This window comes from Aspergillus aculeatinus, assembly GCF_003184765.1.
Source record: "Aspergillus aculeatinus CBS 121060 unplaced genomic scaffold BO66scaffold_88, whole genome shotgun sequence".
NCBI lineage: Eukaryota > Fungi > Ascomycota > Eurotiomycetes > Eurotiales > Aspergillaceae > Aspergillus > Aspergillus aculeatinus.
In genome coordinates, this window is record NW_020291557.1 from 37793 (window position 1) to 60209 (window position 22417).

A 22417-nucleotide genomic window follows, 5' to 3' on the forward strand; every position below is an offset into this window, starting at 1 on the left:
TCAATTCACACTGACACTTATCCCATACCACCACACTGACTGGCAGACTGACAGACATAAGGATTGCTTTCACTCCCTTCTCATCTTACTGTACTTTGTCATCAACTTGAGCACTTGGCTCAGCCCGGCTTCGTATTCCAACAGCCGTATTCGGCTTTTCCAACCTGAAACAACGTGGGGCCTTGAAACGGCAACGTTTCTGCCACCCATCGGGCCAACGACGTAATTTGTCCGCACGATCGACAGTATCGGCCCTCGCCCTAAACTCACCATGGTGCCGATAAGCACTAACACCGCGCGGACTGTCGCTGTCTCGCACAGCTGAAGCTTTTTGTCTCTGCCCATGCGACAATCACAATTCCCACGTCATACTTTTCGACACTGCTCCCCCCACTTAATAAACTCACTATCATGCGTTTGGTCGATTCGACACTGGACTCGACAACCATGCTGCCTGCCTGCCTGCACCACCCAGCCGGATATAATTAGTCCAGTCCCTGGTGGGGATCGTCGGCGGTAACTTAGCGGCCCGGCCTGAGGCGGATACGCCGGGACTGCTCGCAGGAACAGACTTTTACTCGCCCTGCTCGATTGCAAGACATTTCTTGATTTTGGGGTGCAGGGTCAAAATGAAGCTACTTTATTGGATGCTGTGCCATCTAGTTCTGCCTGCTGGGCGGAGCGAATATCCTGACGGAGTGCTATACTACTGCCCGCAACAGGTTTCTTCCGCATCTCCCGACCTCCAAGTTATCCCAACTCATACTGACCGCACAGTCACATGACAGTCAGCGGACGGAAGATTCAAGGACCCTCAGGCAGTTTCCCCAGCCCCCTCCATTCCGAACCAGAATCAATTAAACCGACCAGGGGTCCAGATTCCGTGAAACCTTCATGATACGCAGCAGGCCTGTTCCGCCCGATGCATGCATGATTGCTTGTTTGTGCGCTTCGATTTAGCTTATTGGTGTGTCTCTGATGGAGGGAGTCCAGATCTCGGCCACGATTTGCTGGCTTCAAGCTCATGTTCTCCATTCTCTGGGCATGAAATTGATCAAACCGAGTCAGGCTCAGTCGACTCCAGGTTCGTGTCGCTATTGGCGGGCTGTAATATTGTAAGCACGTACATATAAGGATGGTTTGCCATCTCATTATGGGATATTTCAACTGCTCTCAGATCACGTCACTGTGTTTGTCACGGCATTCTAGCGAGCGAGATAGTCTACAGCACTGCATGCCCCATTGAGCTTGCCTAGCCTGAGCATAGGAACACAGCCTGCAACTCCGCTTGGCGGTGGTACATTTCTTTGTTTGGCCACAAAAGACAGCCAGCATCCAAACGCCTAGTCACCGTCGATCTTTTACCCATCGATAAATATAGGTTAACTTCAACCTTGCAAAATGCATAACCAGCCTAAAGATAGACGCACCAGGCCTTGGCCAATGGAAGGTCCATTTCACCACTATCCAAAGGTGCCTTTGATCTTCAGCGACAATTTGAAAAGCAGGCACATTCGTTGAGGGAAAAGGGTGTCGACTGCGCTTGGGAATCATGCGGTGAATGCAATAGCTTGTAAGCTGTTGTATGTAATCCGGTGTCTTCAGTATTGGGGATATAAAAATCTTAGACTGCAATATTTGTTAGTCTTTATTCAATAGCCGCGTTACCTGTTAACCCAATCAACGAGCACTTACCTCTCCGTACTGCCCTCGTATTTCCGGGCTTATCCAATTGTGTACGTTCGACGTCAACCCGGGGATGATTCCCGAGGCTCTGATCCTACAACTTCCCCACTTTGTATTGTGCAGTACTCTCCACTATCTTGCATGGTTGCAGTATCGCCCTTCCTCGTGTCAACTACTTTTGTAGCACCGCTACCTCAAAATGGACTACAGGTTCCCATCCGGATGTATGCTGAAACCCAAATCGGACGAGCAATAACCGTCAACAACCACGAATACACGATCGTGGATGTGCTATCCGAGAAGTCCAACATGGAGCTCCACGAGCGATGGGTGGTCTACGAAGCCACAGTCCCCCACGACACGCGACGATGCGCTCTGAAAGTCCGCTACCAGTACGTGGCTCATCCTTATACATTTTCGATCCGCATTCACATCTAACCAGCGCCCATCGCTCATCAGAATCGCAGCCAAAGGAGTCAGTGAGCGCGACCTCATCTCCGAGGAGATCATGGCGCGGAGGTGCTTCGAAGACGAATGCCAGGCCCTACAAGACTGTCAGGTATCCGTCTACTTCCCAAACTACTACGGGTGCGCCGAGCTGCCTGGTGCCGAGAATCCCCTCAAAGATGGTGGGCATGTTTGGGTGATTGCGATGGGTCTCGCTGGCGGCACCAGCGTCGTGGAGATGCCCGGCCTCGGGTATCTCGGCGTTGGAGTGAGGCTTCTTTCTTGGGGTTTGTCGGCTGTTCGGGGAGGTGTACTGACCTGGGATTGAACCTTGTGCGAATAGGCATATGCGTCTGAAGGGGTGGGGCTTCTTCATGCAGGAGACGGAGCAGATCTTTTTTGATCCTGGTCGACGGTTGATGTACGTTCTGCCACCTATATTCCGTCTCAGGAGCTGATTGATTCATATGCAGATGTATTGTTGGGCTGTCGAGGGCAGGGAGGGATGGCGTCTTTCCTCCACCGCCAGAGAACCGAATTACTAGGAACCATCGGGATGTTCTGGCCTTTGGAATGGGGTGGTGGCGGGAGTGAGTTTTCTCGGCAGCTGGCTCGAGATGGTCGTTGTTTAGACTGAGAAGGGGGCAAAACGGGTATATTCTCGGGTTCTTTTGTCAAAATCGTCTCCCTTCCCCCCTCGTCTTTACGACCAGTGTCCAACAGATTGGTTCATACTGCTGAGCGGTAATATACATGTCTTTGTCGTCAATGTTGCCATGTTCACAAATTTCGAGGACCCACCTTTTGCACAATGTCAGCGAGTTCGGATGGGAGAAGATGGGGAGATGAGAGTGGCGTACGTCTTCCCCGAGATCCGCGACTGTCTTTTGCGAGTGAGGCTTGTAGACGAGTCTTCTTCGGGCGTGGAGACAACTTGAGAAAACTATTCTTGTGACATGGTTTGATGAAGGCTGTGTAGGTAGAGGGTATGCTCAGAAAGGTATGATGGTGGTGATGGTGGTGGTGGTGGTGGTGGTGGTGGTGCTATATATGCCTCTTTCGGATCGGATCTCGAGCCGGTGCCGAAACTCATTCTTCCTTTCGTCAATCTTCTCCTCCGGATATACCTACCAGAGCACCATGACCTTGAACAACCTCTACTAATGACTGTATCATCTCGGTGCAAAAGTCCGTCTTTCACTTTCTCGCATCTTGTGCCTTCACGCATATGCCTTCCGACCCTACTCCGTACCGTGGCTTGTGCTCATTGCCTCTCGCTGAATCGATTTGGTAGGTGGTCTGCAATGTGGGAAAGACCTCCCACTAGCCACAATGCCGACATCTTTAGAAGTGACTTATGATAAGCGGGCATTGCTCGTCCTTGAGGCAATTGGCAGGAGATGAGGGGAGAGATTATATAGGATCACCTCCTATGACAACTGATCAAACAGTTGACGTCGCATCGGAGTCTGAACATTGCTCCCTTCCCTCACTCCCCCCTCCGATACACTAACTGCCCCAGCAGCAAACAGACAAATGGCTTACTCGACCAAGAAACCTGATGTACGAGTCAAGAAGCCATGCTTCTCCTGCCGGCGGAAGAAGGTATGTGTCAGATATGCAGTGCACGAGTCATATCATCTGCTGACTCAAACAAAAAGATCAAATGCGACGGAGAACAGCCATACTTCATGTGCGAGTCTCGCAACCATCTTTGCGAGTACCCCGAGTCTAACGATCATGCCGCGACGAGTCGACGGTGAATTATATGGATAACCTGGAATGGCAACCCCACTGACTCTGGCTGAGTTATGCAACATCCTGGAGGAACGGTGCCAGCCCATGGATATGTTGTGCCTCCGCTTGGAGTGCCTAGCCCAAACACTTTCCCAGTACATCACTCAGGCGCAGGCAGTCAATCGTTCGTGCAATGCTTCCGACCAGATCGGGCAATAGGCTATTTTCATGAACTTATACCGGGAGGGCGGTTTCTTTTCCACGTCTTGCACATTTCTGGCCGAGTTATAGGCCCTTGCTGGGTTGCAAACGCCCGGAACCACATCCACTTCTTCGCGATCCATCTTCCGAATGCCTTGGAGCTGCACAAAGCTGTATCCACGCAGCTGAACTGATTCATCACTGCATACCACCGTCGCACCATCTAGCCTTTTGTGTCCAATGTCTAACTATATCTGGCATATTGTGTATGGCATCCTACCCTCGCATACAACTTCCTCAAGTGGCGAGATACAGATTGAGGATGACCGAGACCGTTGATTCAGAGCAGATCTCGCAAGGAAGTATGGCTCTTACCCTTCTCACCGAGATTGAGCGAGTCTGGCCGGGTAATAGTCGCAGCCGTGCGATCCTGGAACGACTGCTTCAGGACCCGGGTGAGTTTGACGGCGCTAGTCGACCCACGCCCTTATCTATATTTGACGGCCTCTCATGGGAGAACTTCCCGGGAGCTGATATGACCGACAACTTTCTGCGGAATGAGCTGTGAGGTCTGACTTCATCTATCGCTACTCGGTATGCATAATACAGTACAAACATCAAGATCATGTTAGGGATATTGACACGGTCTTACTCCGTTTCCACCTCAACCACCAACTTCTCCCCACTAAGTTTCCCTTGTCTCATAATCTCGAATCCCTGCTCCGCCAGCCCCTTCAAGCCCCCTTCGACAACCCTCACCGGATGAGGCTTGATCTTACCATCCTGCAGGAATGGCCAGAGCTTCCTCATCCACTCCACAGCAAAGTCATAATCCTCCTTCCGGGCCGGGATCCTATGTCCTCCCAACTCCAGCTCCTCCCCCATCGCCGTATACGCCACGGTGATCCGCGTCCGCACATTCTCTCTCGGGATGACGGTGTCCGTCAACAAGGTCGCAAACTCCCCGCCCTCAGCCGACATGGCCCGGTCACAGAACGCCACCGCCTCCTCGCCGCCAATCGTATCCATCACCAGCCGCAGTCGGTTCCCGGTCTTTTCGTTGATAAGCGCCGCGGCATCTGGGTCTCGATAGTCGAAGACCTCGTCTGCGCCGTACGACCGCACCAGCTCGAAGTTCCGCGGCGAGCAGGTTGTGAAGACCCGATAGCCGGAGAGCTTGGCGAACTGGATGGCCATGGTGCCCATCGCGGACGAGCCGCCGTAGATCAGGATGGGGAGGGGCTCGGAGAGGGGCGTGTCTGGCGGGGCGAGGTTGAGGGTCTGGTAAAGAGACTGGCCGATGGTCGTGAGGGCAATGCCAAAGGTGGCGGCTTCGGCGAAGGACAGATGCGCGGGGATGAGGAGTTGGAGCGCGGCGACGGCGGGCGTGGCGGTGGAGAAGGCCCCGTCCGTGGGGTGGAGCGGGTTGCAGCCGGAGACGAAGCCGAAGATGCGGTCGCCTGGTTGGAAGTCGGTTGTTGTGTTCGGGTGGATGGAAAGGACGGTGCCGGCGTAATCGCAGCCCAGGGGCAGATTGAGCGGGGTGTTGGGGGAGCTGGCTTTCTTGAGGTCGGTGGGGTTGAGGGCTACGGCTTTGGGCTGGACGAGGAGGGTCCCCGGCCGGAGGGTGGGTGGGGGGATGGTGGTTAGGGTTGGAGTGTGCGGGGAGGTGAGGGTTATGGCGAGAGGCATGGTGATGGTTTCGGACGCTTGGTTACGGTGGGTTTTGATTGGAGTTGGGGCGAATCTGGGGCGAATCTAGGCTGAATCTGGGGATGTACTGTACTATAATTGCTCTTTTCTTTTATATGGAATTGGGATTGCGCAGCTGCTGACATATAGAATGATATTGCTTATTAATCGATGAGATGCTGACAGATGGTGGCTTGTTGATGATTAATGCCATACAGCTTCTAGTCGAGCTAGTATGCTAGAGGCATAGCTGGTCTACCTAGTCTCTCACCACGGTAACATGATCGTTTGTTGTCACTTGCTGGATTACATGGGCGACAACTGACCAGCCAGCATTAACATACCATCCAAAAGACAGAGGTATCGGAGTATCTATCCATGGTGGTAGCCCACACCAACCCGAAACAGGTGAGTCTTAGGCATGGTCCATTGTGACACAGGGGTTTTCCACATTTCGGAACGCAAGTGGGAAGGCTGTAGAATACCGAGAAACTGAATTCAGGCTCGAACGATGCTGTCATCGATAACACTGTGGTCCTTCAAATTAAGCTAAGCTATTAATATGAGAAACCGGCGGCAAACGCAACCAGTCACGTATCTACCACAATCCAACAGCCACGGCCCACGCTCCGGTGTCAACGCAGCCAAGATCCTGGACCCTGAGGTGGATGAACGACCAAGGTTGCCCCTCGATCAGCCTCGCGCCATGTGGCACAGATAAACTTCTCCGGCTGTTTCAATTTGCCAACGACCAATATGCAAGCAGTGCTACGCGCCGGTCAGGGCCAGCGTCGGGAGCTCCGGGGCGGCGGGCGACGGGCGGCTAGGGCTGAGCGGGGATATAAGCCCTACAACAGCCTCACCAGCCCGAAGACTGTGTAGCTACGCTACAAATTCAACGAATGCAGGCAGCTAGAAAGCCATCAATGCCATCGTCCAGCCCCACCCGGCCAGTCCCCTGGACCGAGCACCTCATCTTCCTCCTGCTGCTGCTCCCGACGACGCTGAGCATCCTCCTCCTCCTCTCCGACAGCCTCGACTGGACGATCGCGGCCGGATCCATCTACGGGCTGATCAACGGCTACCGCACCTCGGTGCAGACGGGCGTGCAAGCGCTCGCCACGCTGCTCAGCACGGTGCAACTCCTCATGATCTGCCGGCTGATCAACCAAGCGACGCGCATCCGGTTCGCCCACCGGCACGCGACGCAAAAGACCCAACTCACGACCCTCAGCTTCTGGGCCTCGCTCTCCACCCCGGCGGCGAACTGGACCCTGCCCCCACTCCTCGTGTGCGCGACCTTCCTGCTGGCCAACCTCTCCGCCGTGCTCTCCGCCCTCTGGACGGGCGCCCTCACCCCGACCACCACGACCACCACCCACCGCTACCCGCTGCCGATCCCCTCCTACCGCAACACCAGCTTCATCCTCGAATACCCGTCGCAGATCGACCGCACCGGCCCCACCGCCCGCACCCCGCAGGGCTACTTCACCTACTCCGTGGGGCTCGCGCAGCTGACCGCGCTGATCTCCTCGGCCAGCACGGCCTCCCCGCTGCTCGCCAACGCCAGCCGCGTGCACCCCAAGCTCGACAGCACGGGGTACAGCTACACGGGGCGCTCGTACGGCGTCGGCGCCGCGGTCGGGCTCACCGATTCCGCCCTGCGGGCCACCTACCCGCACGCCACGGGCTACACCTACCGCGAACCCGGGTACGTCGCCACCGTCGAGTGCACCTACAACCGCTCCACCGCCTTCCGGCTGGAGGCGCTGGGCGAGTACGCCCTGTACGCGGCCCGCGGGCCCTTGCCGGATAGTGTCAACGCGAGCCAGCGGAGCGGCGGCGAGTACTCCGTGTATACGGGGTATAGCACACGGACGATCGTGGCGGTGGGCGTGGCGGCGCAGCCGGTCGCGTACACGCGCCACCGGTATGTGGCTGTCGCGGCGGGCGGGTATTATGTCGGGTTGAATGCGAGTCAGTGTGTGGTGGGGTTTGAGCCGGAGTGGTTTGAGGTGGTGGTTGGGGTTGCCGCGAAGGAGATACGGGTTGGGCGGGCGGCGGCGGCGGCGGCGGCGGCGGCCGGGGATGGTTCTGCTGTTGCGGATACCACTGCTGCTGTTGCTGCTGCAGCTGCTGCAGCTGTAGGACTAGCCAAGCGCGATGATGATGCAGCAACAACCTCGGGAGAAGGCAACGCGACAGCCGACATCGACCCCACCAACAAGACCATCCACGTCGCCATGCGCCAGCTGGAACTCATCTCCAACGATCTGACGAGCTTCTACCGCTCCACCCTGGGCGACGCCTTCAACACCAGTATCGCCGATTATCGCACGTCCGTGACCTCCAATACCACCATATCCGAAGATGCCATCGCCCTCGCCGGCATCACGAACGTGTACATCTCGCTCATAGACGACATCCTGGCCGGCTACGCGTCGGCGCAGCTGATGGTGGGCGGGTTCACGCGCCTGACGCGGGCGACGGTGACGGTCGAGGCGTTCCGCGTCGGGTCGCACCCGTACATCGTCTGTGTGTTCGGGACATCGCTGGCGCTGCTGCTGGCCGTGGCGGCGGAGATGGGGCGCACGCGGCTGTGGCGGGGTCTGCCGCGGTGGGATTACATGGAGATGAAGATGGTGGTGGCGGCGGCGTCGAACGGGGGCCGCGGGATCGCGGAGCGCGCGGCGGAGAAAGGGTGGGCCGCGGACGAGGTGGGCAGGATTCCCGTGCGGTTGGTGGGCGGGGAGCAGGTCGCGGGCGGCTGGCGGTTGGTGGTGGAGGATGGCGTGGATAAGGAGATGTTGCTTCTGGAAAGGGATGGGGATGGGGATGGGGAGGGGCGGTGGATCTAGTTGATATTGGGTTGGAAAAAGAGGGAAATAGATGGATGTGATTGTTAATGAGTTATTTGATGTGAATATGTGAATAAGACTACTCCTACTTCTTCCCCACCATCCCCCGCAACGCCTCCGTCTCCCCCTCCAGCTTGCTCACGCGCATCCGCAGCTCGTCCCGCTCCCGCTTCACGGCCTCCAGCTCCGCCTCCAGCTCGTTCACCCGGTCCAGCTTGCGCTGTCGGTACCGCCGCGCCGCGAGCGTGTTCAGCTGCCGCTTGCTCACCTTGCTGGGCGGTTCTTTGGTGGAGGTTGCCACCCGGGTGACGGTGAAGGTTGGTTTGGTCGAGGGGTGGTCCGTCGTCACGGCGGGCATTTGTTGCTGGGGTTGTTGCTGTAGCTGTGAAGTTGGGGGTGGGGTTTGGATTTGCGGGTCTATCGTCCTGCAGTTAGTATGCTTGATTTGCTGATGCGGAGATGGGATAGGGCAGGGAACGTACCAGGTAGCGACTGCACGCTTGGCGATTCGAAGAGGTAGGATTCACTGAGGCTATCCGGGGAGCTGAGAAGCGAGTTGATCGCGGAATCCGAAACGGGGTCTGCGAGGTCGCCCAGGGTGGTGATGTCGAAGTCGAAGTCGAAGTTCAAGTCCAGGTGGTTGTGGGTAGTAGTGGTGGTGGTTGTAGTGAGATCGGGGTAGTAGGTTTGATCGCGAGGATCGGTCGCAAAGAAGAATGGGTCAAAGTCAACGGGGGGGAAGGCCGTTGCAGGAGGCAAGAGAGAGAGATCGGGATAGGGATGGAGGTCGGAGTTGTAGTAGTCGGGGTATTGGGGCGAATGGTGAAATTGATTAAGCGGTTTGCCCTGCCGTGTAGTCGGCCGGGGTGAGCTGCCTGACGGCGTGCGTAGCGTTGGTTGCTGCGACTGCCATCCTTGTATACTTAGGACCCGGGTCGCGGACCCGGAAGACCGGAGGGAGAGAAGAAAGAAGGGGGGTAGCTTGTTCGCCGAGGCGATGGGTTGGTGAGGAGGAGAGGAGAATGCGGGAGAGGGGGGATTCTTATACCTTATCGGTCGGTGCCGGGGGATCAAATCATGGGCCGTTTAGGGAGGCGGGTTCCATTTTGGGAGATGAGTGTGGGGCGGTGGGGTGGGCTCTATCGGGGTTATTTTAGTTGGGTGTGAGCTATATGGCTGTTGGCGATGGCATCTGTCGAGGAATAATGGTGGTGATATCACGGCCTTGCAGATTTCGAACAGTACTTAGTATGTCCTGCAATTTAGAGTGAGAAAGGAGTAGAGATCTATGCCATTGTTCATGTATCGAAGAGCATAGTGGTAATGTGTCTAAAACCCCTATCATCCTCATTAGCAGTATCCCATCAACATCACATCTCCGAAACAAGCAACAACAAAGGCAATCAGATGATGTCGGCCCTGGAACCTTGGAGAGGCTCTTCCTATATTGTGTTCTCTCCAAGCGCCTCAGTAATGCGAAGCATGTCAGCTGTAGGGGGGTTTCTTCATGGTGCGAGAATGGGTAGAGATACAGTACAGTAGATAGATACACTTACCCAGGTACACTCATGATGCATATCATTGATCATTATAGTCTATACCGCTCTACCATGGTTCACCTACAATCTTATAGCTACATATCTGACTACAAGGTAATATTTCCCTACCATCCATCATCATGAGTCGAAGTGATGGAGGATGAGACGAGATGAGGCCAGGCTGAGCCCCCCATCTAAAGCGCACCCGCCGAGCCGGAGAAGAAGGAATCCACCCCGGATGAGCCAGCATGACTCATTCTTACTCATGCCTATTTGGGGAATTTGGGGAGGGGAAGGCCCCCACTCTTACCTTAGTATCCAACAATAGCACACAAGCCGCGAGGATCCATGATTGACCATTCGGTGACAAAATCAGCTCATTATCGCTCGAGCACGCATTGGCCAGACCGTTGTTATCGTCCCATAGCTTATCTGCCCTTGCACTACAGTACCTACCCAGGATTCATAGTCGAAATGATGACCTCCAGCCTCATCCAAGCCATAGTGAAAAATTAGGTTTGGTGATTACACAGTTCTAGCTCCGCGTGCCAGCCGTACCCTCGGAACAACCTGCCTGCCCGCCCATCAAGGTGAGTTCATGCAAATATCAATCCCCAGCTCATAGTTTCTCCGTTAATACTGCACATAAAATGACAGAGAGCTTGGGTGAACAAAACAAGCGTGTTAACCGAAAATCATGCAATTAAATCTCTATCTATTCTATCATAAATACCATTAACATTATTGATCCTGTACATTATCTATACTCCCCCACCGACCGACCGGATTTTCACTCTTTGTATCCATATATCCTGCAAACGCGACGCCCACCTCGTTTCTCCCCTCTAATTCTTATTGAGCTTGGCTCTCAACCTCGCCCCAAACCAGTAGAAGACGTAAGGGATGAACACCATCCCCACCCCAATGAACGCCAGCAGCCACGACGCCCACTGCAGCCCCAGACGATCGTACATCTGCGTGATGAACAGCGGGAACGCCGCACCGCCGCCAGACCGCAGGAAGACCTTGGCCGCCAGCGCGGACGCCGCATACTTCTGGTAGCTGTCGATGATGTAGTTGTTCACGGCATAGTAGCAGAGCACCATGCCGAACCCGAAGGCAATCCCGGAGGAGGCGGGCCCCACCCAGATGATGCCCTTGTAGGAGGTGGCGCCGAGGATGAACAGCGCGATGGGGACGAAGGGCGCGCCGATGAGGGCGCCGATGAGCCGGTCCTCCGGGGTCGGGGCGCGGCGGCTGCAGATCTGGTGGAATTGCTTCTCGAGCAGCGGCGTGAAGATCAGCGAGAAGCCGGCGCCGATGAGGATCGGGATGAACATCAGCCCGATCTGGCCGTCGTTGTAGCCGTACAGCTTGCCGAAGATGACCGGGTAGGCGAAGAAGAAGGCGTACAGCATCGAGTAGATCAGCACGATGTACATGCACATCAGGTCGAGCACGGGCTCGGTGAGGATCATGGTGATCGGGCGGATCAGCGAGGTGCGCACGATCTCCTTGAGGGAAGGTTTGTGCTGCTCCTGCTCCGTGATGATGTGCGGGTTGCCCGTCTCGGAGCGGAGTCGCGCCGCGCGCCGCTTGAGGATCACGGGCGCGTACGTCTCCGGGACGAGGCCGACGAGGATGCCCACGGCCCCCGCGAAGGCCAGGTTGGTCCAGAAGAAGAGATCCAGCCGGCCTGAGCCCACCGTGATCCAGCCGCAGACGATGGGGCCGATCACGGGGCCGCAGTACGGGGCTGCCGCGAAGAAGGCGATCGCCATGCCCCGCTCCTCGATGGACCAGATGTCCGCGATGGTGCCGCCCGCAAGCGAGAGGCCGGAGCTGGAGAAGACACCGCAGAGGAAGCGGCATGCCAGCAGTCCGCCGATGTTGGGCGACAGAGCGCAAGGGATGTTGAAGATCGTGTACAGCACCAGGGAAATGATGTAGACCGGCCGCCGGCCGATAATCTCCGATAGGGGCGACCAGAGAAGGGGACCGACAGCAAAGCCGCAGACCATTATACTGCAGGTGAGGGTGGCCACTTCGAGAGAGACGTGGTACTTGTCTTCGATAAGGCCCAGACCGCCCGTTACGATTGCGGAACCGTAGGCGACGCAGACCACGAGGAGGGAGGCGACCATGGTGACGTACCAGCGATAGGCACGGGACCAGTTGTAAGGGTTCTCGGGGTCATTGATGGTGAAGGTGACAAACTCGGTAGGCTGGTCATCGGCCTTTTCGAGGTCCGAGGAAGAGCTCGACGACGGTTGCCGGTCTTGACGCGAGCGGATCTGTTCGAGCGTGCGCTTGGGAACGAGGCCGGTGCTGGTCTCGATGGTATATTCCTCCGGGAACACAGGGTCGGCAGGCCGACCGACGTCTGGATAGTTGTAGTCGACTGGCGGAGGGCTGGGCGAGATTCCGCGGTTTGTTAAGGACTCTCGAGTTTCTGTGCGAAGAAGATGTGGTTGTTCTGATGCATTGCTCATAGCCCGTTGGGGCTCGGACATAGGTGGTGCCATGATTGTATGGAATGAGCTGGCTTGAGCTTTGGTAGACTGTGGAGTTGAGATGCCTTTCTGTGTGCTATTGTAAGAGAGACAAGCAGATTATGTATAGGAAAGGAGTTGATTTATATCTTTGGATGTCGGATTCGTATAGTTCAGGCACGCAGCGAGGCCGACGCATCGCCGATCCATCACCGAGACGCACCGAGCTTGAACCGTTCGACACTCTACCCGGTTCCTGGAGCCAACACACGCCATCTGGGTGACTCAGAGCCGGTTCGGTCTTATATCGTCCCTGTTTCGTGGCTTCGGGTTGCATCTTGCATCAGATTGACCCTGAGCCAGGAATTGTCGCTGAGATTTGGTCAGATCAAATGATCCCAGCCGCGTCGACCAGATGCTGTGTTTGTGCAACAAGCTGATCTTCATGACGAATCCTCACATAAACATGAAGACAACAATGCTCAAGAAGCTGTAGCCGGCGAAGATCGAATGCAAATGCCTCAAAATGTGAAATCCTTGGGAGCATAGCTTTAGGTCGGAGATGTGTTGTCATCCAGCTCGTGTAAGCTGCAGAGATTTGTGATCATGAAAACTCTGCTCATGCAAGCTGCAACTAGCCCAACCAGGAATACTAATCTATGACGCAAGATCAAAGCCCACAGTTGCGCGATATGTTGTGGTACATTCTTTCATGAAGTAAGTAGAGATGTCGATGAGAGTCTGGAAGGGACGATGGGCAAAGATAAGGGCGCAAACTCGGCGATGGTTCGGTGCCGAGCTCTCTCCGGACCAACCCCGAACAACAATATGATAACATCGACGCTGTCGAGTCGAGCTTCAAGGAGAACGAGAAATCTCCGAAGCATTTCAACCCGACACAAATTCCCCTGAAACATGCGTCATTTAAACCTCTGCAGGGTCCGTAATTTTTTCCAATCGAGTGGTTGAGAGCATGGACCGGTTGATTTGATTTAAACCAATCCCGTTCAATCCATACCGAAGATCCGATAAAAGAAAAACTTGATGCTATCCCCTAAGCTATAGCATAACCATAGACAAAACTCCCTCCCAAGCCATCCCTCCACTTTTCTTCTGCAGAATCACCTTTGTGAGCCAAGACAGCCGCCCCTAATCGCTGGCCCGGTACTTGGCCCGGTACTCTTCCAACCGGCGCATATCCTCGCCCGCGCCCTTCTCCTGCATCAAGCGGATCAGATCATCCAGGGTGACGATGCTCGTGGTGGGCACGCCGTACTCCTTGCGGATCTGGCCCATGGCGCTCATGCGCGGCGCGTCGTCCTCCACGCCGCTGGCGTCCTTCGGACCCGGCATCTTCTCCTGGCGGTCCAGCGCGACGGCGAAGCCGACCACCTTGCCGCCTTCCTGGGCGACCAGGTCGAGGGTCTCGCGCATCGCCGTGCCGGCGGTGATCACGTCGTCGATCACCAGCACGTTCTTGCCCTTCAGGCCGGCGCCCACGATGCTGCCGCCCTCGCCATGGTCCTTCTTCTCCTTGCGGTTGTAGCTGTAGGACACCTCGGCCCAGGCGTCGGGCTGCAGGCGGTGGAGCTCGAGGAGGGTGGCGCAGGCGAGTGGGATGCCTTTGTATGCGGGGCTGTTTGGAAGGGATGGGGGTTAGAGGTTGGGATCAAGAGAAGAAGACGTGGGTATATGCGGCGGAGTGGTTTGTGTTTGGGGGATGGGTTGTGCGGTGTTCAACTCACCCGAAGATCACGTCGGGCTTGGGGATGGATGGGTTCTCAGCGAGGAAGGTGATGATGGTGTGGGCGTAGGCGGTTGAGAGGGCAGAGAGGAGCGAAGCCGTGTGGAAGGTACCGGCGTTGAAGAAGTAGGGGGAATCTATTTAGGATCCTCGATTAGCAAGGGACGGGTCGCCGATAGTGGTATCTCGGAGAGGGGAAGCGTACGACGGCCCGACTTGAGGGTGAAAGTGCCGAAGGTCAGGACCTTGGCGGAGATAGAGGACTCCAGGAAGGAGGTCTTGTAAGCGGGGAGGGCCATGGCGAGGTGAATTGGCGTGACTTGAGGATTTGCAGGGGCTGTTGGCGGGGAATACTTTCAATCTCCTGACAGAAAAAGATTGAAACCATCTCCAGATGATGAGGTAAGCCGTACCCCGCACTATTCCCGTTTAGACCACACGCAGGGGTCCGTGTCCCGAGTTCGGTGCTTTCTTATCTTATCGCTTATCGGCTTCAATCGTCGACTATGATTTTGAGGTATATGTACAGTACATTGAAGAAACCATCATCCAAACGCCTATCCCATTATCGTACACCTCACTCCCATCAGGTCAAGTTCTGCAAGTTGACCATCTCATAGTACCTTCCTCGTCGACGCAACAGTTCCTTGTGCGTGCCCCACTCGACTACCTCTCCCTGATCGAGGAAATAGATCATGTCCGCCCGCTGGATCGTGCTCAATCGATGAGCAACCGCGATCGTCGTGCGGCCCTTCGCCGCTGCATCCAAAGCCGCCTGGACCACCTTCTCCGACTCCGAGTCCAAGGCCGATGTGGCCTCATCCAGCAGAAGAATGCGAGGGTTACGAATCAGCGCCCGAGCGATGGCGATCCGCTGCTTCTGCCCACCAGACAACATGCCGCCTTTGCTGCCGACGAGCGTGTTAAAACCTTGTCTAGAGAGATGTTAGCTGACTGAGCTTCCAAGTCGAGACGATGCCATGAACAACTTTGGTAATGGGGAAGGGACAAGGGATCACCTACGGTAACGACATGATGAAGTCGTAGATGTTCGCATCTCTGCAGGCTTGGACCAACGTGTCCTCCGCCACCGCTTCTTTGTGCGTACATCCCAGCAGGATATTCTCTCGGATCGTGCCCTGGAAGAGAGCAGGCTCCTGACTGACCAGAGCCAAGTGGCTGCGGTAGGACTTCTTCTCGAGCGTTGCGATGTCCCGCCCGTCGACATACACCTCACCCAACACCGGCTCGTAGAAGCGTTCCAACAAGGAAATGATCGTGCTTTTGCCACTACCACTCGACCCTACCAATGCAATATTCTGTCCTGGCTTGACCGTGAGGTTGACATGCCGTAGCACAGGCTGCTCCAGCCGGGTCGGGTAGCGGAAAGACACGTCCCGGAATTCCACCGACCCTTGCATGGAGGACACATGGATAGCTTTGCTCTCAGCATGTTTAGTGATCGACCGATTGCTGAAAAGCTTTTTGAACTCCGCGGCCGCATGCTTCGCTTTGCCCATATCCGGCGCGTTCGAGAAGATAGTCCCGGCCGCCTGAGCGCCGAAGATGACCTCGCTGAAGCACACGTAGAATTGAAAGAGTGTGTACTCTCCGTGCCCGAGGAGCGTTCCTCCATACCAGAAGCCCAATGCCATGCACATAAACGGCAACGCTTGGGAGCTGGCATAGAGGGCGGAGGACTTGAAGATGGGGAGGATGTCCTCCTTGAGCTGCGCTTGTACTTGTTTCTCGTAGGAACTGACAACTTGCTTCTCCATCGTAAGAGAAGCAACAGTGCGGATGGCAGAGGCCGCCTCGCAGGCTGAGCTCGCAGACTGTTGATACGCAGCTTTCGCTCGACGCTGGAACCGATCCAGCATCCACACGCGGAGAAAGCCGCACATCAACAGGACCGGCACAGCTGAGATGCATACCAAAGCAAGCTTCCAGCCCATGACCAGAGCTACGACAAGGGAAGCTGAAAGATTGACAGTGACAATGAGTAGGGTACCGAGAGTGACGCCGCTGATTCCGGCCAGCTGTTTAGTTTCGGCACCCAAGGTCGACGTCAGAGCGCCTGTGGTGTTCTCTTCCTTGTCAAAGAATGAGATCTCCTTGTTCAGCATGACCCGGAATGCCTGGCTTCGGGCTCGGAAGATCAGTTTCTCGGAGCTATACGCGAACAGGGTCCCTTGGGTGGCATAGATAACCAGTGTCACCAAGCCCATCATGAGGAACATCAAGCACCAGAAGTTCGCATCGTGGCGCAGCTTGTGGTATTCGAACGGCGGCAAGCTCAGCGTGTTGACTGCCTTGGCAAACAACACCGCCTGGGATGGCTGAATGCCCCCGGCCAGGGTCGATGCACAGAGACCCAGAATCATGATCGGCCACTCCGGTCGGTTGAACGAGGCAAGGAACTTGAACAACGCCCATAGCGACAGGTTCTCCTTGTGCTTGGATGGTAAGGGCGGAATGAACATGGACATCCTGGTCCTACGTCTCTGCCTCGCCCCGGTCTTCAGCACAATATCCGAGGCGTCGTCACTAAAGTCGTCTTCGTCGTCCATGGGGATTCCGCTTTCAATATAATCCTCATCGAGGAAGAACGTCATCGACTCGTGTCGCTTCGCGGCCTCCTTCTGCTTGATCTGCTGCGCCTGCACCATGTCATAGTACACTCCCTCCCGGCCCATGAGATCAAAATGCGACCCTTGCTCCACGATGTGCCCATGGACCAAGACAACGATATTATGCGCCTCCTTGATCGTAGAGAGTCGGTGGGCGATGGCAATCGTCGTCCGCCCCTTCGAGGCGTTGTCCAACGCTGCCTGCACGATCTCTTCCGACTTCGCGTCCAGCGCCGAGGTCGCTTCATCGAGCAACAAGATCTTCGGGTCGCTCACCACGGCCCTTGCGATCGCGATCCGCTGCTTCTGGCCTCCTGACAATGAGAATCCACCGATGTTCGTCTCGTACTTCTTCGGCAACGCCATGATAAAATCATGTGCGTTGGCCATCTTCGCAGCGTCGTGAATGCGCATGGTGATGCTGGCTTCGGGCGCATTCTCGTACTCCGATCCGATCAGCCCGAACCGGATATTCTCGTAGATCGTGGTCGCGAAGAGTTTAGGCTCTTGCGAGACCAAAGAGATCTGCTGACGCACCCATCGCAGGCTTAACGTATAGAGATCGTGTCCGTCGATCGAGATATGGCCGGCGACGGGGTTGTAGAACCGCTCCAATAGACCAATGACCGTACTCTTGCCCGACCCTGACGGCCCCACAAACGCCGTGGTCTTTCCAGCAGGAATGTAGACGCTGAGGTCATTTGTCACAACAACCTCCGGTCGCGAAGGATACACGTGCCGGACATTCTGCAGGACGATGTTGCCCTTGATATGGCCGAGGATCTTGCCGCTCTCGGAGGAGGCATCCAACGGCGACGCCCGGTCAATCGTGCTGTAGAGCTTGGATGCAGCGGCGACGGCATTCGACAGCGCCTGCACGTTGGGGGCGACGTTGCCCAGGTTGTAGGAACCCAGCATGATCGACATGAGAATGGTGAGGACATCGCCGACCTTGACGTGTTCGCGGGCATCGACGAGGAAGCGCGACCCCATCCAGAAGCCCATCCCATAGTTCAGGTACATGACGCCCAGCATCGCGCCGACCATGACGGCGAAGGTGATCTGGGACTTCCGGGCTGGCGCCTCGGACTCGCGCAGCTGCGCCTCGTACTTGGCGGCGAGCACGTTCTGGGCGTCGAAGGCGACGACCGTGCGGACCGAGTCGAGGATGTCCTCGGCGAAGCTGCCGGAGCGGCCCTGACACTCCAGCGCGCGCTTGCTGTGGACCATCATGACGATCGACCCGCCGCCCATGATCAGGAGCAAGGCAATCAGCGTGGCGCTGCAGATCAACGCCAGCTTCCAGTACTTGATGTAGGCGATGATGAACGCCGTGACGAAGGTCGACAGCCCCGTCAGGGCCAGGCCGACCTTCTCGGAGATCCCGTCCTGGATCAGGTTGGTGTCCGCCGTGATGCGCGTCGTGATCTCGCCGGCGCCCAGGCTGTCGAAGAAGGCGATGTTCTGGCGCAGGATCGCCCGCAGGTACTCCACGCGGATGCGCTGCACCACATGGTCGCCCGTGTAGATGAAGCCGACCGTCGCGATGTAGATGGTGATGAACTCCGCCGCGGCGAGGTAGATGAAGTAGACCACGTACTTGTTGAGCTCGTGGTGGAAGTGGTCGTACGTGATGCGCCCGGCTGCAATGTCTTGGAAGGTCGATGTGAGGTTACCAAAGAGGACCTGTTCCACGAGGTTAGTCTTTATGAGTGAGCTTCACAGGAGATAGCGTCGTTGACTGACGGTGAATAGCGGCAAGGCAGCGCCTCCGATTATCGAAGCGACCGAGCTAAGCAGCAGGAAGACCAGATCCCACCGGCTGGCATAGCGATAAATGCCAAAGAACCCGGGCTTGGATACGGGGACACGGATCTGCTGCTCGAGGATGCTCTTCTCGACCTCCGACAGGGCGATGACGGTGCTGTCTGTGGCAGGAGTCTGTTTGCGACCGTGGTCAGTGGGTTTGATTGTGGCAATGAAGCAAGACGCTGGGGTTTTCTGACCGTGGGTATTGACTCCAAGCAGATGTCTTCTTCTTTCCACTTCATCATGCAGATGGTTTGATTCTCGCTCAGTCTGTCCCTATCACCAAGCTGCCCAGCAGCAGCATCTCACACGGTCGGAACGGAGGAGCAAAGCGAGCTCGGTTGGTAGGGTGGCTTGATTGAGCCAAGACAGACAGTCGAAAGACAGCGAGGACAATGGGCGCACTGGAGGAGTGGTGCGAACTGGAAGTGAAACTAGCCATCACATGAAATGACACTGGGGACGTGACAGGACCCCTATAATCGAAACCTCGGAGGCCCAACTACCTGGACTTTTTTCGTACCACGGAAAGTGGGTTGATCGTGCCTATCGTCATTCATGGTGTGACCGGCTGGACCAATTTCTTAATTGTGATTCTGTCGACGAGTCCAGTTGAAGACGGGGCCAAAAGGCACCAAAGGGACTGAAAGATGAGAATCGGTGCCAGTTGTGTTGAACCAGTGTTTCACGTGGATGGGCAGAAGGAGACGATCAGGGACCGGAAAGCCAAATGGCCCTGGTCCAATTATTAGGGCTGGTAGTACTCCGTAGATAGGTCAACTTCAGTCACCTCCAGTCGCCTCCAGTCACCTCCAATCACCCCAGCCTTGCGGCTGAAACACAACGGTGTCCGAACCAGATCGACAGATCGGATATTACAGCCTGTTTAAAAGATGGAGGAAGACGGACGGGGATCTCAGGCTGGTCCGGGCTGGGTTTCAAACTCTTCATTCATGGTTGAAAGCTGAAACCGGGGTTCGTATTGGCGACGGCCTCAAAAATTGGGCCACTCTACCAAGCTCCCCAAACAACGTTTACGGAGTACCGTGCAAACCAAAACTTAATCAACTTAATCAACTTAAGGCAATCTCCGAAGGTAAAAACTCAATTCCGTTTGTTTTTTGGGAGATCTGACACTCTCATTTGTCTACTGCTAACTATTTCGTTTCACGCCTAAACTTTAACCGGGGTATAACATAGATCCACTTCCAAACCTGAAGCACTAGCCAACTTGTCAATCCGCAAATCAATGTGAGTGTCGCCATGACACAACAGTAAAAAGAAAAGAAAAATCACCAATGGATGAATAAGTGAATGTGGGTGGTGGGAGAAAAGAACCAAACCCGAGAAAGAACCAGCCCCCTCTGAATCTAGAATCTTAAATCGATCGATAGGTCCACCAAACTAATCAATCTCACGCTTCTGAAGCTTCAGTTTCAGGTCGGGAAGCTCCCAGAAAGCATAGCAGCGACTCTCGCGCTGCCAATCCTTGACAGGACCCACATATTCTGCATCGAAGTCCAGGAAGAACGCAGCCAGAGTCAGCTGCATCATCTGTTTGGCGAAGTACTTGGCAACACAAGACCGACTGCCCACCAGAAAAGGCTGAACGGCCTCCTTCTTGTCCGTACAGCCTGGCTCCGTCCATCGCTCGGGAATGAACTCGTAGGGCTCATTGAAGTATTCGGGGTTATGGTGCAATGCGAAGATCGAAGTGCAGATCTCAGTCTGAAACGGGAAGGCAGGGTTAGTGGGGGAAAGGCCGGACAGGGAACATATCAGATAAACTTACTCCGGCCGGGATATAGGTGCCATCCACGTAGGCTCCGGGTGAAACACGCGGACCTCCCACTGGGACAGGAGGATACAAGCGGAGGGACTCCGTGATAACAGCGTTCAAATATGGCAGCTCTTGTGCAACGTGCCCTGAAACATCTTCTGCGGACGTGAAGGCCGAGCGCAACTCCTGGTTCAATTTGGCATGCACTTCAGGATGGGTCAGAACAAAGTAGATGGTCGCACAGAGAGCATTCTGGGTGGTATGGAAACCAGCCAGCATGATGGCGGAGAAATTCTCGGCAATTTCAGGAACAGGCAGGTCGCCTGTACCTGCCCGCTCCATCACCTCGACCATGACGTCCCGACGAGTGTGAGATGCACCAAGCTGTCTGTTTGCATGTTAGCCATGGACTTAATCGTATGCGAGTCAGCACTCACTCATTGATGAGTCTCATTCTCGCCTGTTCTGCGGACTGGCGAACACCCTTGCGGATCAAATGGCGGAGCATCCATTTGATCATGGTCGGCACTCCGGAGCCCTTGAATTGATCACGGATGGTACTCCAGTAGAAGATGCGCGGCAGTTGCTCGGTCCAGAAATAAGGCTTTCCACGCTTGAGACAGCCCAAAGGCTTTCCGAGCATTACCTCCGACACAGTATCGACGGAGTGGCAGTAGAGTAGCTGGTTCAAAGACAGTGTACCTGTCTTCTCCAGCTTCTCCTTCATAGTCGTGTGCAAATGGAGAATCCGCTCCTTGATAACACCTGCATGGGCCTGCATGCTGCCGGGGCTAAGGGAAGGAGCGAACAGCTTTCGTACCGAGGCATGGTAGACAGGGTCACTCGCAGTGAAGATATTCCGTCTCGAGATACCCTTGTAGAAACCGGTCTTAAGGAAGGCGGTACCTTTTCCCGAGCCAGCACCATAGATGTTGCGCAGACCTCTAACGGTATTGGTAGTTGCCTGGCCTGGAGCAAAACGCACAATCTTGCCTGAGTCATGTCAGATATCTGCACAGAGGCCGCAGATGCTATCAAGGGGGAGTGTACCATAGGATTCGTGCAACGAATGAAAGTAGTGGGCACTCCGACCGGACAGGAAGGCGATCTTGGTGGCAGACTGCAGATGCAGGGTGGTTAGACGGCCGTTCCGTTGTCTGTGCAAAGAGGAAGGGAAACCGTACACCGCAGAGAAACAAATCAAGGAACGAGCCTGGGACCCCCTTGATGATTGGTCCCTTAGGAAGCAATTGGATGAAAAGAATGAGAAGCCAAGGGATCTCGTGGTGTGTCAGTCATACCCGTCAAGAAGCTTGTATGATTCTAACATACCAACACAATGGCGAGAATTGGGAGCGAGATTATTCCCGAAGGATTGATTTCGAACTGCCCCGAGGGCACGGCCATGGCCAGAAAGATCATCTTAACGAGAGTGATTGCAAGAACGAGTGCAATTGCAAGAACGAAAGTAATTGACCACCACAAAGTCGCCTCAGACGTGCTATGGTCAGATCTATTTATCATGCATGGGCCATGGTCTCTCAGGACCCCTAGGCGAATCACGCTTGAACTAGCTGTACCGCTGTTGAGGCAAAGTTACTCTCCTGATCCCATCCGGCTAGATGCATCTACCGGTCTCAGTCCATGTTTCCGTTGCACAGGTTCCTCGGCCTGATTCTGACCCAGTTAATCAGATCAGACCAGAATGTATGCGTGATTCTTGACGATCATGATTGGGCGCGTGGTTTGAGTTCCTGACGATAGATCGAACCCGGGTCAGGGTTAAGAGTGGATCTGCCCCAT

General features: G+C 55.4%; 9 protein-coding genes across 9 annotated transcripts; 4 read left to right on the top strand and 5 right to left on the bottom strand.

Moving 5' to 3' along the window:
- Nucleotides 1-1811: 1811 nt before the first annotated feature.
- Nucleotides 1812-2727, top strand: BO66DRAFT_476031 (uncharacterized protein; the record flags this gene model as incomplete). The annotated part of the gene is made up of 4 exons (XM_025653294.1): nt 1812-2078; nt 2146-2385; nt 2477-2554; nt 2607-2727. Exons 1-4 carry the CDS (start codon nt 1828-1830, stop codon nt 2725-2727), a joined length of 690 nt encoding a protein of 229 aa, XP_025497958.1. The 5' UTR covers nt 1812-1827.
- A 942-nt stretch (nt 2728-3669) lies between these two features.
- BO66DRAFT_444302 (Zn(II)2Cys6 transcription factor domain-containing protein) lies at nt 3670-3896 on the top strand (the record flags this gene model as incomplete). The annotated part of the gene is made up of 2 exons (XM_025651583.1): nt 3670-3738; nt 3795-3896. 2 exons carry the CDS (start codon nt 3670-3672, stop codon nt 3894-3896), a joined length of 171 nt encoding a protein of 56 aa, XP_025497959.1.
- A 355-nt stretch (nt 3897-4251) lies between these two features.
- BO66DRAFT_246804 (uncharacterized protein) lies at nt 4252-4679 on the top strand. The gene has a single exon (XM_025642913.1). The coding sequence runs from the start codon at nt 4340-4342 to the stop codon at nt 4637-4639; it is 300 nt and encodes a 99-aa protein (XP_025497960.1). The 5' UTR covers nt 4252-4339; the 3' UTR covers nt 4640-4679.
- A 40-nt stretch (nt 4680-4719) lies between these two features.
- BO66DRAFT_432899 (zinc-binding alcohol dehydrogenase family protein) lies at nt 4720-5763 on the bottom strand (the record flags this gene model as incomplete). Its single annotated transcript, XM_025650669.1, has 1 exon — nt 4720-5763. One exon carries the CDS (start codon nt 5761-5763, stop codon nt 4720-4722), a length of 1044 nt encoding a protein of 347 aa, XP_025497961.1.
- A 756-nt stretch (nt 5764-6519) lies between these two features.
- On the top strand, nt 6520-10167 carry BO66DRAFT_416132 (uncharacterized protein; the record flags this gene model as incomplete). Its single annotated transcript, XM_025649575.1, has 6 exons — nt 6520-6641; nt 6797-7854; nt 7939-8464; nt 9290-9341; nt 10055-10131; nt 10161-10167. 6 exons carry the CDS (start codon nt 6520-6522, stop codon nt 10165-10167), a joined length of 1842 nt encoding a protein of 613 aa, XP_025497962.1.
- Nucleotides 10168-11004: 837 nt separating this feature from the next.
- Nucleotides 11005-12672, bottom strand: BO66DRAFT_336994 (MFS transporter; the record flags this gene model as incomplete). The annotated part of the gene is made up of 1 exon (XM_025644309.1): nt 11005-12672. One exon carries the CDS (start codon nt 12670-12672, stop codon nt 11005-11007), a length of 1668 nt encoding a protein of 555 aa, XP_025497963.1.
- A 1012-nt stretch (nt 12673-13684) lies between these two features.
- BO66DRAFT_246835 (orotate phosphoribosyltransferase) lies at nt 13685-14837 on the bottom strand. Its single transcript, XM_025642914.1, has 3 exons — nt 14601-14837; nt 14397-14532; nt 13685-14287 (listed from the first exon to the last, which is right to left on the bottom strand). Exons 1-3 carry the CDS (start codon nt 14692-14694, stop codon nt 13801-13803), a joined length of 717 nt encoding a protein of 238 aa, XP_025497964.1. The 5' UTR covers nt 14695-14837; the 3' UTR covers nt 13685-13800.
- A 150-nt stretch (nt 14838-14987) lies between these two features.
- BO66DRAFT_361635 (putative ABC multidrug transporter) lies at nt 14988-19349 on the bottom strand (the record flags this gene model as incomplete). The annotated part of the gene is made up of 4 exons (XM_025645049.1): nt 19032-19349; nt 18772-18966; nt 15419-18711; nt 14988-15330 (listed from the first exon to the last, which is right to left on the bottom strand). Coding segments are annotated over exons 1-4 (3879 nt in total), but the record flags the coding sequence as incomplete, so codon positions are not given.
- Nucleotides 19350-20168: 819 nt separating this feature from the next.
- BO66DRAFT_386122 (cytochrome P450) lies at nt 20169-22082 on the bottom strand. The gene is made up of 6 exons (XM_025646170.1): nt 21947-22082; nt 21799-21894; nt 21665-21734; nt 21052-21607; nt 20627-21002; nt 20169-20562 (listed from the first exon to the last, which is right to left on the bottom strand). Exons 1-6 carry the CDS (start codon nt 22034-22036, stop codon nt 20239-20241), a joined length of 1512 nt encoding a protein of 503 aa, XP_025497966.1. The 5' UTR covers nt 22037-22082; the 3' UTR covers nt 20169-20238.
- Between the last annotated feature and the right edge of the window lie 335 nt (nt 22083-22417).